General features: G+C 40.5%; 1 protein-coding gene across 2 annotated transcripts in view; it reads left to right on the top strand.

Annotated features, from left to right (window-relative positions):
- GRID2 (glutamate ionotropic receptor delta type subunit 2) overlaps positions 1–14,226 on the top strand; it is a 1,102,902-nt gene that overhangs the window by 948,187 nt on the left and 140,489 nt on the right. For both annotated transcript variants that reach the window (XR_014472933.1, XM_083179104.1), the window contains exon 13: positions 674–869. Coding sequence is in view for 1 of the 2 variants with exons in the window: in XM_083179104.1 (XP_083035230.1) it covers positions 674–869 (196 nt within the window). In the remaining variant the exon portion in view is untranslated. The remainder of the gene's footprint in view (positions 1–673; positions 870–14,226) is intronic.

Genomic DNA, 14,226 nt, shown 5'->3' with positions numbered 1-14,226 from the left:
TATATATATATATATATATATATATATATATATATATATATATATATATAACTTGGCAGACTATGAGGAGTAGTAAATAGGGAAAATTCAAACATAAAATGTTCACAGTATTAGGTGATTTTCTTCATTAACCAATTGTTCCCTAGGTTTCATTGTTTACATTAACTTTGGTAAATAAAAGCTAATTCCCAATTTGTTGCTTTGGTGTATATCATATTTCCATACTTATTGTAGATAAATACACTATTATATATTATATACTGTACATATCAATGCATATAGTACATAGGTCCATCATTTCCATAGTTGTGTTTAATTGCTTTGTGAAATAGGCCATTTGGGAAAGTTTACCACTTCAATGCATTTGATTAATTGCTGGGACACGCTAACAAAATATCATGCCTATTCTGTACAAACAGTGCTTTGTATGGGAAACATGAAATCTGCATTATCTCAATCTCATTATATAAATGTCATCTCTTCCTTAGAGAAGCCAGTAATGCACTATGGAACAACAACTGTGCAGCACTAGAAATGTTAACCAGTGGAAATAAGAGGAAAAAGCTGTTGAGCTTTTCTTGCGATGATGTCATTTACCTAAAATAGATCTTAGAAGAAATGTTAACTATTACATGTAAAACAATAATTGTTGGTATATTTTTCATAAATCTAGGTCTCTCCAGGATCTCTCAAGACAGACAGATATCCCGTATGGTACAGTCTTTGACTCTGCTGTTTATGAACACGTTCGAGTGAAAGGGATGAATCCATTCGAGAGGGACAGCATCTATTCCCAAATGTGGAGGATGATTAACAGGAGTAATGGAACTGAAAACAATGTTCAGGAATCTGTAGAAGGCATACACAAGGTGAAATAGTTTTTTTTTTTAATATTACAATCTATGTCCCAACATTACTTTTAAAGGTGTCTGCGGTACATAGTTGTTCACATTTAATAGAGTGTTTAAATGTCCAGTGAAAGCTAGTAAAGGACATATTACTGTATAAGCAGTCATATCCCATGATCTGTGGCACTGAACACTATCCTTTCTGATTGCTGTGAACTGCAGAGTGTAGCTTTTAAACAGGAGACATGTAAAATCCATTAAATAATTTATAAATCCTTAAAGTTCAGCTGAAGGACACTGTATTATGTTAGGAAAACAAAACATTGCTGATTATGCATACTACAATATCTTAACCAATGATACAAGATTCAGAAGTTAGGAAAAATTAGGCTATTCCTCACCCATGCCCATCCATTTCAAATACATGGACAATGTCATTTGCACTACTGCTCAACAACTTTTCTCTTACATGCCACACTGCCCACTGGATTTCTCTCATGTGCCCCTCTGCTATCATGTGTTCTATCACATGCAGACACTTACTTGCTTATCACTGATATTTCCCTCTCATGCCTTTGCCACCAGCTTTTTCTTTCTTTAGTATACCTTAAGATCATTGCACTCTAGACAGCTGCATACCTCCCAACTGTCACGATTCCGTCGGGATAGTCCCGATTTTCGGGTCCTGTCCCGACGTCCCACCCGCGGCAGGCATTGTCCCGCTGCGGGGGGTGGCAGTTGGGAGACCCCCCAATCTAGTAGAATAGACGCTGTGCGCATGCGCACAGCGTCTATTCTCGTATGAAAATGAGGTCGCGGCTAATTAGCATAAGCCGCGCCCTCATTTGCATACGCCCCGCCCCCTTTTCGGACGCTCGCGCGGCTTCGCCGCGCGAGTGTCCCTATTTCCTCCGGACGAAAGTTGGGAGGTATGCAGCTGTCTTAAGCTTTGTATTAGTGCACTGCTTGTTTTCACTGGATCTCTGCATCTGAGCATTCTTTTGTAAAGTCTGTTTCACAGCTTCCTTCACTTAGCACTCCCCAAAATGCTGCTGTACTTCATCCTGCCCTTTCTCCCCACACTTAGGGCCTTATTCTGCTCGGTACGGTGGGACCGAATACGGGCGGATCAGGTTTTTTTTTTAATCTGCGCATGCGTAGATCTCGCAATAAGCAGGTGCGGCGACCTCACACCGCTCATGGACGGGTCTCTCCGTGCGAAAAAACCTGTCCGCAAGAGTACGGTCATTGTGGGCGGCATGGGGGCGTTTTTAGGGGAGCGGCCAGAATAATGAGGAAAACTGGGCGTAAACATGGGCATACATGGGGGTGTGCACCAAAAATGTACGGCCGCTCGATCGGCGAACGAGCCATGCCTTTTGGCCCAAAAACTGGCGGACGCCAAAGATAGCTCCAGACCACCGATAGAGATACCGCATGAGAGCGGACGCCTGGGTCTGCTAATTAACACTGATTACTACACAAACACATACACCTGAATGTAATAAGCAATGCTGCAGGCTATTAAGTGAAAACCATTATTTCACTACCTGCAAGCCACACACAGCCCTCAAACACATTGGAAGCATATCTTTCTACACTTCAATATGTAAAGGTTGGTTTCATTTTAGGTAAGATTCATTCAAAGACCTGCTTATATATGTCAAGGTAGTTATTTTATAACCATCTACACCCATTCAGAAAGTGTTTTTTTATACTTTAAAAAGCAGGACACTCAATTCACAGAAGTCGACATGTGTCAACTTTTTCACTGTAGCACAAACATACCAGTTTTTTATATGGAAAAAGACACATAAACCACATCTAAGAGCAACAAGGATGTTTTTGGACTCAATTTCTACTTGCACTGTGGCGTACGCTCAGATATACGGAAGATGTCGGTGTGAAAACGGACAAGATCCATCAGTGCACGGTGGCGTACGCTCTGATGTACGCCAGGTATCGGTGGCTAAGAGGGAGATCCGTCCGTGTACGGTGGTGTACGCTCAAGTGTACGCCACTCCCCATTGTCGGTCTTTGTGACCGTCCGTGTGCGGCTGTTCTGTGGGTGGACTTACGCTCACCATCTGCGTACGGGAAACGTACGGTGAAACGGATCGTACCTATGTTTCACCGACCTAACCAGAATAAGGCCCTTACTCCTTCACCTTGTCCAATACACCAAATCTCTGAATTTCATACATATAATTACTTACATGTAAGCGGTTCTCCTTCTCTCTGCTGACAGCATCACATATGTCACCTAGTAACAGTTCACTGCTGTACTGATCAGCCCATATGCCACCTAGTAACAGTTCACTGCTGTACTGACCAGTCTGAAGGGCCCATAGCCTTAAACTGCCATCATATTTAGGAAAATCCAGCCTTAGTCTGGTAGAGCTGACAACGACAGAGTGCTGCGACCCAAAACATGGTGGCGTGGTGACTGGCTTTGATGTATAGAGAAGCACTCGTATCATAGAGATGCAATTGCAAAATTCTGCAATTATGGGGAGGGACCCATCATGCAGGCGGCCTTGAGTTGTGCTAGACGGACCCCAGCATGCTAGCACTGGCAGCTGTAGTTTTGCGGTTACTCTGGAAATTACAACTGGATTAGGACTTTAACCTTTATATTCCAAACTTGGCCTGTATAGTTACATTATATATTTTGTGACTGCATTGTACTTCAATTAAGCAATGAATACAATATTATATTTCTTTCATCTGCTGTGAAAGGTATGGAGGGTGTGAAGGCATGTAGTCATGTAGTTTCCTTACTGTGCCAATTATGTTGCCAAATTGGGAGCCTAATTAAGACCTGATCCCAAAGCACCCTTTTTCACAAATTGACAAAACCATGTTGCACTGCAGATTGTGAAAATGTTACATATCCAGAGAGTTAAGCCGTACACACGGGGGAGATATATTGCTCAGTTTCTCCTTTTCACCAGCGACCAGAGATGGTCGCGGATGAAAGGGAACCTCTGCCAGCGGTGCCGCAGAGGTAATCAGCTATTCACAGGAGCAAGCTCCTGCGACCAGCGATTAGAACGGGGCTGAAAATGGGAGCACGCACAGCTTTAGATTTGGGTGAGGTATTATGATTCTGTGCAGGGTAAATGCTGGCTGCTTTATTTTTACACTGCAATTTAGATATCACTTTGAACATACCTCACTCTTCATTTTCGCTTTTAGTTACTTTAATTTAGGGATGTGCACCGGCCACTATTCGGGTTTTGGGTTTTGGGCTCTGATTACCTTGAGGTTTTGGGTTCTAATGGGTTTTGGCAAAACACCTCCTAAGTGTTTTGTGTTTGGATTTTTTGGGTTTTGGGTTCTGATTTTTTTGTTAAAAAAGCATAAAAACTGCTAAAATCACAGAATTTGGGGGGGTTTTTTTTGCTCCTACGCTATATTAACCTCAATAACATTCATTTACACTCATTTCCAGTCTATTCTGAACACCTCACAATATTGTTTTTAGGGCAAAAGGTCGCACCGAGGTAGCTGGATAACTATGCTAAGCCACACAAGTGTGCGGCACAAACACGTGGCTCATGTAAGAGTGGCACTGCAGCGATAGATATGGCAGTACTAGGCACCAGACAGGTAGATACGGCAGTACTAGGCACCAGACAGGTAGATACGGCAGTACTAGGCACCAGACAGGTAGATAAGACAGTACTAGGCACAAGACAGGTAGATACTAAAGCAATACTAGTATTGTGCACCAGCAGAATTTATAATAATAAATGTTATTATTAGGTACTGCTTGGCAGTGACACTCAGTGACACACGTCAGTGCACCAGCAGCATGGAATTATTTTTTACAGTCCCACAAAGCACAAGTATTTTTTTTTAAATTAAATTAGATATAGCAGCCTAGTATGTAGTTGTACAACTAGGTAGGTACACTTAGGCAGTAACACTGCCAGTGGCAACAGTGGACTGAGTAAATAATACTGGCAACCTCTATTCACAGTATTCAGTGCATGCAGCACCAGTGGACTATATATAATTCAATTAATTAAGTATTAATAATATAGCAGCCTAGTAGGTTGATAAAATAAACTACTAGGTAGGTAGGTAGGTAGCAGGCAGGCAGTAGCACCGCCAGTGGTCACCACAAAAGGTAGTTATTATATTAGACACCACCAGTAGCTTTATGCAGTGCACCAGCAGAATTTATAATAATTCATTTTATTATTAGGTACTGCTTGGCAGTGGCACTCAGTGGCACACGTCAGTGCACCAGCAGCAAGGAATTATTTTTTACAGTCCCACACAGCACAAGTATTATTTTTTAATTAAATTAGATATAGCAGCCTAGTATGTACTAGGTAGGTACACTAGGTAGGCAGTGGCAACAGTGGACTGAGTAACTAAATAATACTGGCAGATTCAGTGCAGGCAGCACCAGTGGACTATATATATAATATAATTAATTAATTATTAAGATAATATATAATATTACAGCACAGCACCAGAGGTACAGGTACACAGTTAGACTGTTCTCCTAAGCAGAGAGGAGAACAGAGTACACTGCAGCACTGAGAGAGACAGCCCCAGCGAATAAAATAATTAATTACAGCACAGCACACCAGAGGTAGAACGCACAGAGGAGACAGTAGTACTACAAGTACACAGTTAGACTACACAGCAGCACTGAGAGACAGCCCCAGCGAATAAAAAATATTGCTTTCAAGGTCAAGTTCAAGTTTAAGCCCCAGCAGCAGCACCAACACACCCTCTCCCAACCCACTACTAGACTGGAGTGAAGATGGCGGGCGCAGCAGCCGCTATTTAAAGCCTCGCGAAATCCGGCCCCGGGAGATGACGTTCTGACCACGCGGACGGACCCGAGTCAGGCGGGAATCTCCGAGCGCTGCTCAGAACCGGGCTCGGAATGATGACGTCCGTGGGGGCTCGGATCTCCAGAATCCGAGGCTGCACATCTCTACTTTAATTATCCCTTTACAAATATCATTTACCTCTTTGTAATTATTGAATGCCTCCTCATTCCCATTAGCCTTGTAAAATTGAAATGCTCTTGTCTCACTTTTTGCTGTCCTTACTTTTTTGTCCAACCACGGTGGCTTTTTCCTATTGATTTTTACCCTTATTGCCTTTTTGGGATATATTTAAAAGTGTTTGTAGCAATAGTTAGTGTTTCTATTAATTATATTATAGCAAAGTACATATAAGAAAAAAGAAAAACTGTTTTTCTTCCAGGCTCTGGTTTATGCAGTCTACAGCAGTTTACAGATTGATGTATGCTGCATCTGTACATTTTTGGCAGAGTTATAACACTACAGTAATGAAGCTTTTGGAAACACCTGGTAGAATAATGATAGTATGAAGGATTATTGGTTTTCAGAGAAGAATTGATGATGACAAATATACAGCAGGAAAGGAAAATAAATATTAGATTTAATATATAGTAGGCAAAATATTGACATGGAAGCAGTGTAATGCAGAACAATTTCTTATGTAACAAAAATTATTCAGAGCTTGATCACCCAAAGTTAGTAACTCCCTGCAATTATTGTTAGTATAAATATGAAAATATTTGAATTCCTTTTCGAAGGTATTAGGCACTTCTATGCTGCAAAATGTCAGCAATTTCTTGATTGTAAACTGTATATGGATTGTTCCTCTTGGCTGGCATAGGGGCATACTAGTAGTAGACAGTCATGATTAAAGCCCTTTGGGGTGAAAAATGTACCATTTTCAAACCTTGAAGCACTAGCTTTATCAGTCTGAACAAAAACATATACGAGGGAGGGAGGGAGGGAGGGAGGGAGGCTGTAGATAAATATTGTAGATAGATAACCCTCATAGCCTTTGAGTTAAACACACAATACTGTCCAAAAACATTAATCCATATTTCCCAAAATGGAGAGTGAAAAAGCCCCAGCAAATCAGCTCCTGCCACATCGTATGCAATGTTTCAAAATGATCGGTACTTATGAGTTATCCGGGCGCCCGATTTTTTGATTGTATGCCTTAAGTTAAGGCATACAATCAGATGCGATGCGATACGATATCGCATCGCATCGCATCGCATCGCATGCGACCATCGGATGCGATGACCCGATTTTTCCATAGGAATCAATGTTAAAATGGACAGAGTCCATTTTAACATGGAATTCAATGGGAAAAAGGGGTCCTCTTCATACCCCTACTATCCAAGTGGGCATGGAGTTGGATATAAACCTGTGGCGAGCGTAGCAAGCCACCGAGCCCGAAGCGTGGCGAGCGAAGCGAGCCCCGCGAGGGGACGGTATTCCGTGTCCCCTCGCGGGGCTCGCTACGCTCGCCACGCTTCGGGCTCGGTGGCTCGCTACGCTCGCCACAGGTTTATATCCAACTCCATGCCCACTTGGATAGTAGGGGTATGAAGAGGACCCCTTTTTCCCATTGAATTCCATGTTAAAATGGACTCTGTCCATTTTAACATTGATTCCTATGGAAAAATCGGGTCATCGCATCGCATCGCATCCGATGGTCGCATGCGATGCGATGCGATGTGCCCGATCCGACCCGATTTAGAAATCGGGCGCCCGGATAACTCACAAGTACCAAATGATCTTTAGGAGCCGATTGGTTGGTGATTTATCACTCTTCATTTTATCACTTTTCTGGATTTAATACATCTTGCCATGTGGGTGGGTGTATGAAATACACAGTGTCTTTTATACAAATAATGTCTTGTTCTCAAGACCTCACATGACACCACTGTTAAATTAAAGAAAACTAATGCAGAAAATAGAAAAAAGGACATTTTGAAAAAGTATGCACGTCAGAAAGAATATACAATAAAGTAATTGAGCAGTAAACTCACCATGAACAAAATAAATGTTCTTAGGTACACAAGGTGACAGAAAATGAGTCTGCCTCAACTGACAGGGAAGAAACAGTAACATATTTATCCTGTCTCAAATTGCACAGTAGGATGACAGAAGACCACCAAGTAATATTGATCATCCCCGAAGTGGTGGGCGTTAAACTGAAATTGAAACTGGACACAGAATCTGGCCTTTCAGTCATTATAGCAAAATAGTTTTACAAGATATTTTTGTAACCTCCATTACAAATACTGTACTTTAGCTCTGCATTGTTATACTGCAAAAAAAAAGGATCTATTTTTTAAAAAAAGGTATTACAAACTCGTGGACTATCAATGCCTAGCATTTAGTGGCTATTATTTAATTTAAATTGGCGGGGGATCTAATCAATATTGCAGATATCAAGTGCTACACTGCCACATAATTATGCTATTGTTATTATAGATGTAAAACACGTATGTAAAAAAGACATAGGGACATTCAAAGTAATAAAAGTTAGATTAAAAAAAAGAATCAGATGCTCTAACATAGGGCCTTACTCTTGTTCACTCTTTCTGACAAATTCCTTCTTAGATGGACAAAACCATGTGCACTGCAGGGGGGACAGATGTAACTTGTGCAGAGAGAATTAGATTTGGGTGGGGTTTTACTTCAAAGTGAGATCTATATTGCAGTGTAAAAATAAAGCAGCCAGTATTTACTCTGCACAGAAACAAAATAACTCACCCAAAATCTAATTCTCTTTGCACATTTTACATCTGCCCCCCTGCAGTGCACATGGTTTTGTCCATCTAAGAAGGATTTTGTCAGAAAGAATGAACTAGAATAAGGCCCATACTGTATGCTACTAAACCAAAGGTTGAGAAATCTCTGGGAAAACAAGAAGATTCTGGAATTTTGTTACCTATAGAACATCAGCCATGTTTATAGTTCCAGTTTTGAAGTAAGGCAAAGCAGGAAACATTCATATATGTTGGACTTTAAATAAAGAAGAATTCATGCTACACCCACTTCAATATTCACTATGAAAGGGGGAGGACATCATTGTAGCTCTGACAGTTGTACATAAATAGATGTAGCCCAAATATATTTACAAATAGAAATGAAAGATGAATCACAGAAATATTTGAGAATCAACACACAAAGGTTTACTTCAGTATGACTGTCTTGTGTTTGGAAAAGCTTAGGCTACAGCAACATAGAACACAATCATGGGTTGAGTGGATTGAGTGTTACAGCAAATACATGAACTTACACCTCAAGATTAAGTACATATGTTCTAATAGTTAATCAAGAGTAATTTTAGTTATTTAAAGAAAATATGTGACACTGTGGCCATGGATCTGACAAAAATGGTCTGAAAATAGAAATGAAGCATTACTTTACTGTAAGCATCTCACTCTCAACCCGTAGCCCAGTTGAAATAAATCTAATACATGGAATAAAACTATAAAACTTCAACTACCAGTGAATCACCCAGTTAATTGCAGTATGCATGCGGGTGACTGATATGGTAATATCGATTGGTCGGATACGCTGGACCGTTCAGCATGTTGCTACTATCCAGTAACATTTTGCAGTATATAGCCTTCTTTTTGCATATGTATGTCCAGCATTAGTCTAATTATTTATTATTGAAAAGGTCTATCTCAGATATCAGTGGTTTTAGATCTAATGACTGCACTCTTACACAGAATGGAGCTCATTGGAAATTATATAGAAATTGTGGACAGGCTATTATAGGACATTCACGCGCAATGATCAATATCTACCTGTCAAGATGGCATTTAAGTACCTGCAATGACAGATGCCACATTATAAAAAAGTTGAGAGCTGACAAATATGAGGTTACATTGTTAAAGTATTCTCTACAATGAGCTTATGAGGCTATACATATAGAATACAATGATAACTATGCCGCAATAATGACAAATGTCATTATTGAGAAAGCTTTCACCTTGACAAAAGTTTCAGTTTATAGCTGGCACAGTGCCACCAACACTTATAGGTTCACACAAGAGTGAACTGCAGAAAAGTACATTTATTACACAATAGCAGATACCTTTATTACACAATAGCAGATACAGGGTAAACAGTTCCTAGTTACTTGTAAAAATAAAAAGTATGTATGAATATTAGTTTCAATGTCATATAGCATCAGTAATACTCAAAAGTGCCCTCCACGCTGCAGTATGTGGGCAGCACCAAATCAAATGTAGGGGAAACCAACACCAAAATAGGTGGGATTAATACATCACTACAGTTGTGTGGAAGCCACTGAGAATGGAAGAATGTGAGTCTTTAAATGTGTTTAAAGAAGTATTTAATTTTAGTATTTTGCAAATCCATGAGATTTCCAATAGGTAATGTTTTAATGTATTTAATAAAAGTTAACTGATTTTATAACATTAGTTCTTAAAAAAATATTAGGTCTCATAAATGTGTCACTTAATTAACTCTTCTTTTGTTGTTTGTTGGTTTGTCGATATTATTTCAGAGTAAGCGGTAGCACCTCATTACACACTTTATAACACAAGACAACATTGTTGTCTTGAAATTATGGTAGTATAAATATGAGATGAAATTAATATTTTATAACATGGGTTTAATGACAAGGGACTAATTTGTAAGTGTGTCTGAAAATGGAACAGAGCTTTGTTTACCTTCCTCTGACTGAGCCTAATTGTATAGGAAACTGAATTTTTATATTTTACTGAAATGAACACATACTAGAAATACAAATTTGGGAAGCACAAAAGCAAGGCAAAACATCAGTGGTGAATACTGTATATGTGAAACTACTTACTTCATCTAATCTCTACTTTGTAGAAAAAACTCTCAAGTGGTAATGTTAATCTAGTGCAGTGGTTCTCAAACTGTGGGCCCTGACTCCAAAGTGGGTCCCGTCCTTCTCAGCATGGGGTCACGTCTCCTTGTTGTTGGCCATCAGGCTGATGACTTTTCTAATCTCAGTCAGTGCTTGAAGGATTCTGATAAATCTGTTGAATTGTCTGTTATTTTAGACTCCTCCCATCATGTTGTGCCTCCACAATGCTGCCATGTGTGTGCTGTCTGCTGACTACACATGTGATGTGATGACCTTCTGCAGTAACTTACTGGGGTCCTGTAATTATTTTTATTGTCTGATGGGGTCCCAGAGGAAAATAGTTTAAGGACCGCTGATCTAGTGTAATGTGAGGAAAATATAATCGCAATAAACAATGCTTGAAATGGGAAATGAGTAGTGGACAGCCTATCCCCCAGAAGCTCTAGGGATCTTCATGTTGTGAAATAATTTAAGACACCAGCCGAGGCTCAAGTATTAGGCCACTTTAAAAGAAAAACAGCTATCTGCTTTTATTAGTCTGTCACCCTCTTCCAAGGGCAGGGTGCTGATCTTACTCTATTTTACAGTTTAATCCAGTCTTTTTAACTCAGACTGTGCTAAAGATTATGCCTGCCTGACATCCCACACTGATCTTTTGGTGAACTGTAAAGGAACAAATGTCTTCTGTTGTAATTTCTCTTCTCTTATTACCAGAGTGCTGTATGTGAGCTGCAGCAGACTCTGCAGCAGACTTGTGCACAATAAACCCCATACACACTACATGAGAAAGTAAAATATGTCGATAAGAAGGGCCATTCTCAGTAATATATATTACTTTCTCATGTACACTCAATATTGTTAACAATGCACATTCCCTCACATTAAAAACACTCTTCCTCACCTGTTCATGTGTAGTACATATGAGAGAGGTCCTGTAGCATGGCACCTGCCAATGCCGACACCCCGCTGTGTCCCCACTGCAGCAGATATTGGCCGCAGTGGGGATCATATATTGTGTATGAGGCTTTAGAAGACATGTAGGAGATACTATACTGTGGCCCAGTCACAATTGGGAATATTGTCTCTCCTACTGCTATGTTATAGACCAGTGATGGCTAACCTTGACACCTCAGCTGTTGTTGAACTACACATCCCAGCATGCCCTGCATCAGTTTAAGCATGGCCAAATAGTAAAACTGTAGCAGGACATGCTGGGATGTGTAGTTCAACAACAGCTGGAGTATCAAGGTTAGCATCACTGTTATAGACATTGTAGGAATTAGTTACTTAAGTAGTACCCAGTAAGGATTTATGCTATAATCTTTTACTGCTACGTAGTTCTTTTTTATTAGATTTTTATTCCACTATTGACTTTGTTTTGGAAGAAAATATATGTAGTGGTTTCACATGTAGCACCTTTAAGACACTGAAGAATAGAAGAAATTCAGGCAATTTATTGTTACTGTCATTTGTCACTCAACCCTCTAATACATCTATTTCCAAAATGGAGTTACTGTGATGGAAAGAAATTTCAGTCAACAGTCCTGTGGCAGAACAGTCCTGGTCTGTTGGGCACTGTCCTGACATCCCACTTGTGGATGCTAGAGAAGTTGTGACTATCCAGCTGTATTTGCCCATCAAGCCAAGGTCTAGCACCCTGGTGCCACTTCCGACCTGATACATGCCGCACTTACCCTACTTTTGTTATGTGACTGTAAAGGGAACATTTATTGAATTTTGATCAACTATAAGACAGCTGTAACAGATTCTTAACATTTTGCTCATGTACAATACTTGGTGCTAGTCTAGAGAATCTAATGGCATATTATGTTTATAATATTATTATAAAAACTTGATCAGGCAGTACTGACACTGTCACAAAGGTTCTAGATTTCTATCTTGGCAATTAGATACTGTTATTCTACAATGGAACATAGCAAATTGTTCGACATAATATTAGTTAATTTTCTAAGAAGTAAATGGATTCTCAGGAAAGTACTGTGCATCTCATATTGTATTTGTAAACATAAAGCTAAAGTGTACTTAGTGGTATGCATTTTACAAATATAACTACAGGTACAAGGTTTATAATATGATGTCCTTCAATTAAGAGAAAGTGGCTATAATTTAGATCTGTAGTAGAATGAAATATGTACCATTAGGAACAGTCACTATAGAGTTTGACACATGATAAAATGCAATGATTCTTTTTATAGTGATTTACAACAGTGTTCAATTATGTTATAAAAAGCATGTAAATATACAATGTATTGAGCAGGTCACAGCAGCATGCCACCAATGTAACAACTGTATTGAGTCAATCAGTGATGCCTAATTATTTCTGTTATTCCTGTAGAAACTGAAAAATCATTCAATAGACTCAAATAATGGCATAATGTTGTCATAATGAAATAAAACACTGACATTTAATAGAATGCGTTTTTTTCGCACTTTCAAAATCGCATTAATATCGCATTTTTGCCACAAATTCACATATTTAATGAGGTGCATATTCCGGGAAGAAAAGTGCGATGAAGTGCGATAATGGGCAATTTTTAGGCATGAAAATGTGCAAATTTTAGGCATGAAAATGTGCGCATTTGAGGTAATGTGCGATTTTGTGTTTATAAAAATGTAAAAAAAAAATGGCGTGAGGTCCTGAGCATAACCAGCCCCGGGCTCATTGAGCCGGACCTGGTTCCAAAAATACGGGGGAGAAAAAGCATAGGGGTCCCCCGTATTTCTGAAACCAGCCCCGGACTCTTGGACCGGTTCTGGTTCCAAAAATACGGGGGGACAAAAAATCTGGGGGTCCCCCGTACTTTGAAACCAGCGGTGTCATGCCACAGCCGGGGGACACTTTTTATATTAGGTCCCCCGGCTGAAACATGAGCACCGTGGCTGGTCAGCCTTGGATGGGGTACCTGGAGGAGTGGGGACCCCCCCAATAAAGCCCCCCCCCCAGCCTTCACCTGTCCAGGGCTGAAGCCCGGGGCTGTCACTGGCATCCATGGCCAGTGGACGCCGGCCTGATAGTGTTAAATCTCACATACGTAACATTGCTTTATGCACAAATGCCAGCAGACCTCCCCCACATGCTGGGACTTGGAGAACCACAAGTCCTAGCATGCGGGGCATTAATGGGCCCGCTGGGACTTGCAGTCCACCTGTAAAAAAAATGTTAAAAGAAAACACACACACACAGAAAAGTATAACTTTATTACACACACACACACACACACATCTCATTTTTACACAAATATAATTACCATTCCCGGATCCAGCGCTGGCTCCCTGCTCCACAGCCAGCTCACCCCGCACGGACAGCGGGATGAGATTGCTTTCTCCAGTGCAGCTAACAGCCTCTGTAGCGCTACAGAGGCTCAGAGCGCCTTCGGCTTATGCGTCTCCATGAAGTCACATAGCTCAGCCAATCAGGGCTGAGCTATGCGTCTCCATGGAGACACATCAGCAAATCAAGCTCTCAGCCTCTGAAGCGCTGGGACAGTGCTACAGAAGGTGATAGCTGCGCTGGAGAAAGCCGTCTCATCCCACTGTCCGTGCGGAGTGAGCTGGCTGTGGAGCAGGGAGCCAGCGCTGGATCCTGGATTGGTAAGTATATTGGTGTAAAAGTGAGGTGTGTGTATGTGTGTACAATAAAGTTATACTTTTCTGTGTGTGCGTGTGTTTTCTTTTAACA

The sequence above is a fragment of the Crinia signifera genome, chromosome 1, assembly GCF_055691185.1.
Source record: "Crinia signifera chromosome 1, ASM5569118v1, whole genome shotgun sequence".
NCBI lineage: Eukaryota > Metazoa > Chordata > Amphibia > Anura > Myobatrachidae > Crinia > Crinia signifera.
The sequence above is the reverse complement of the archived record's forward strand: the minus strand, read 5'-3'. Positions and strand labels throughout refer to the sequence as shown.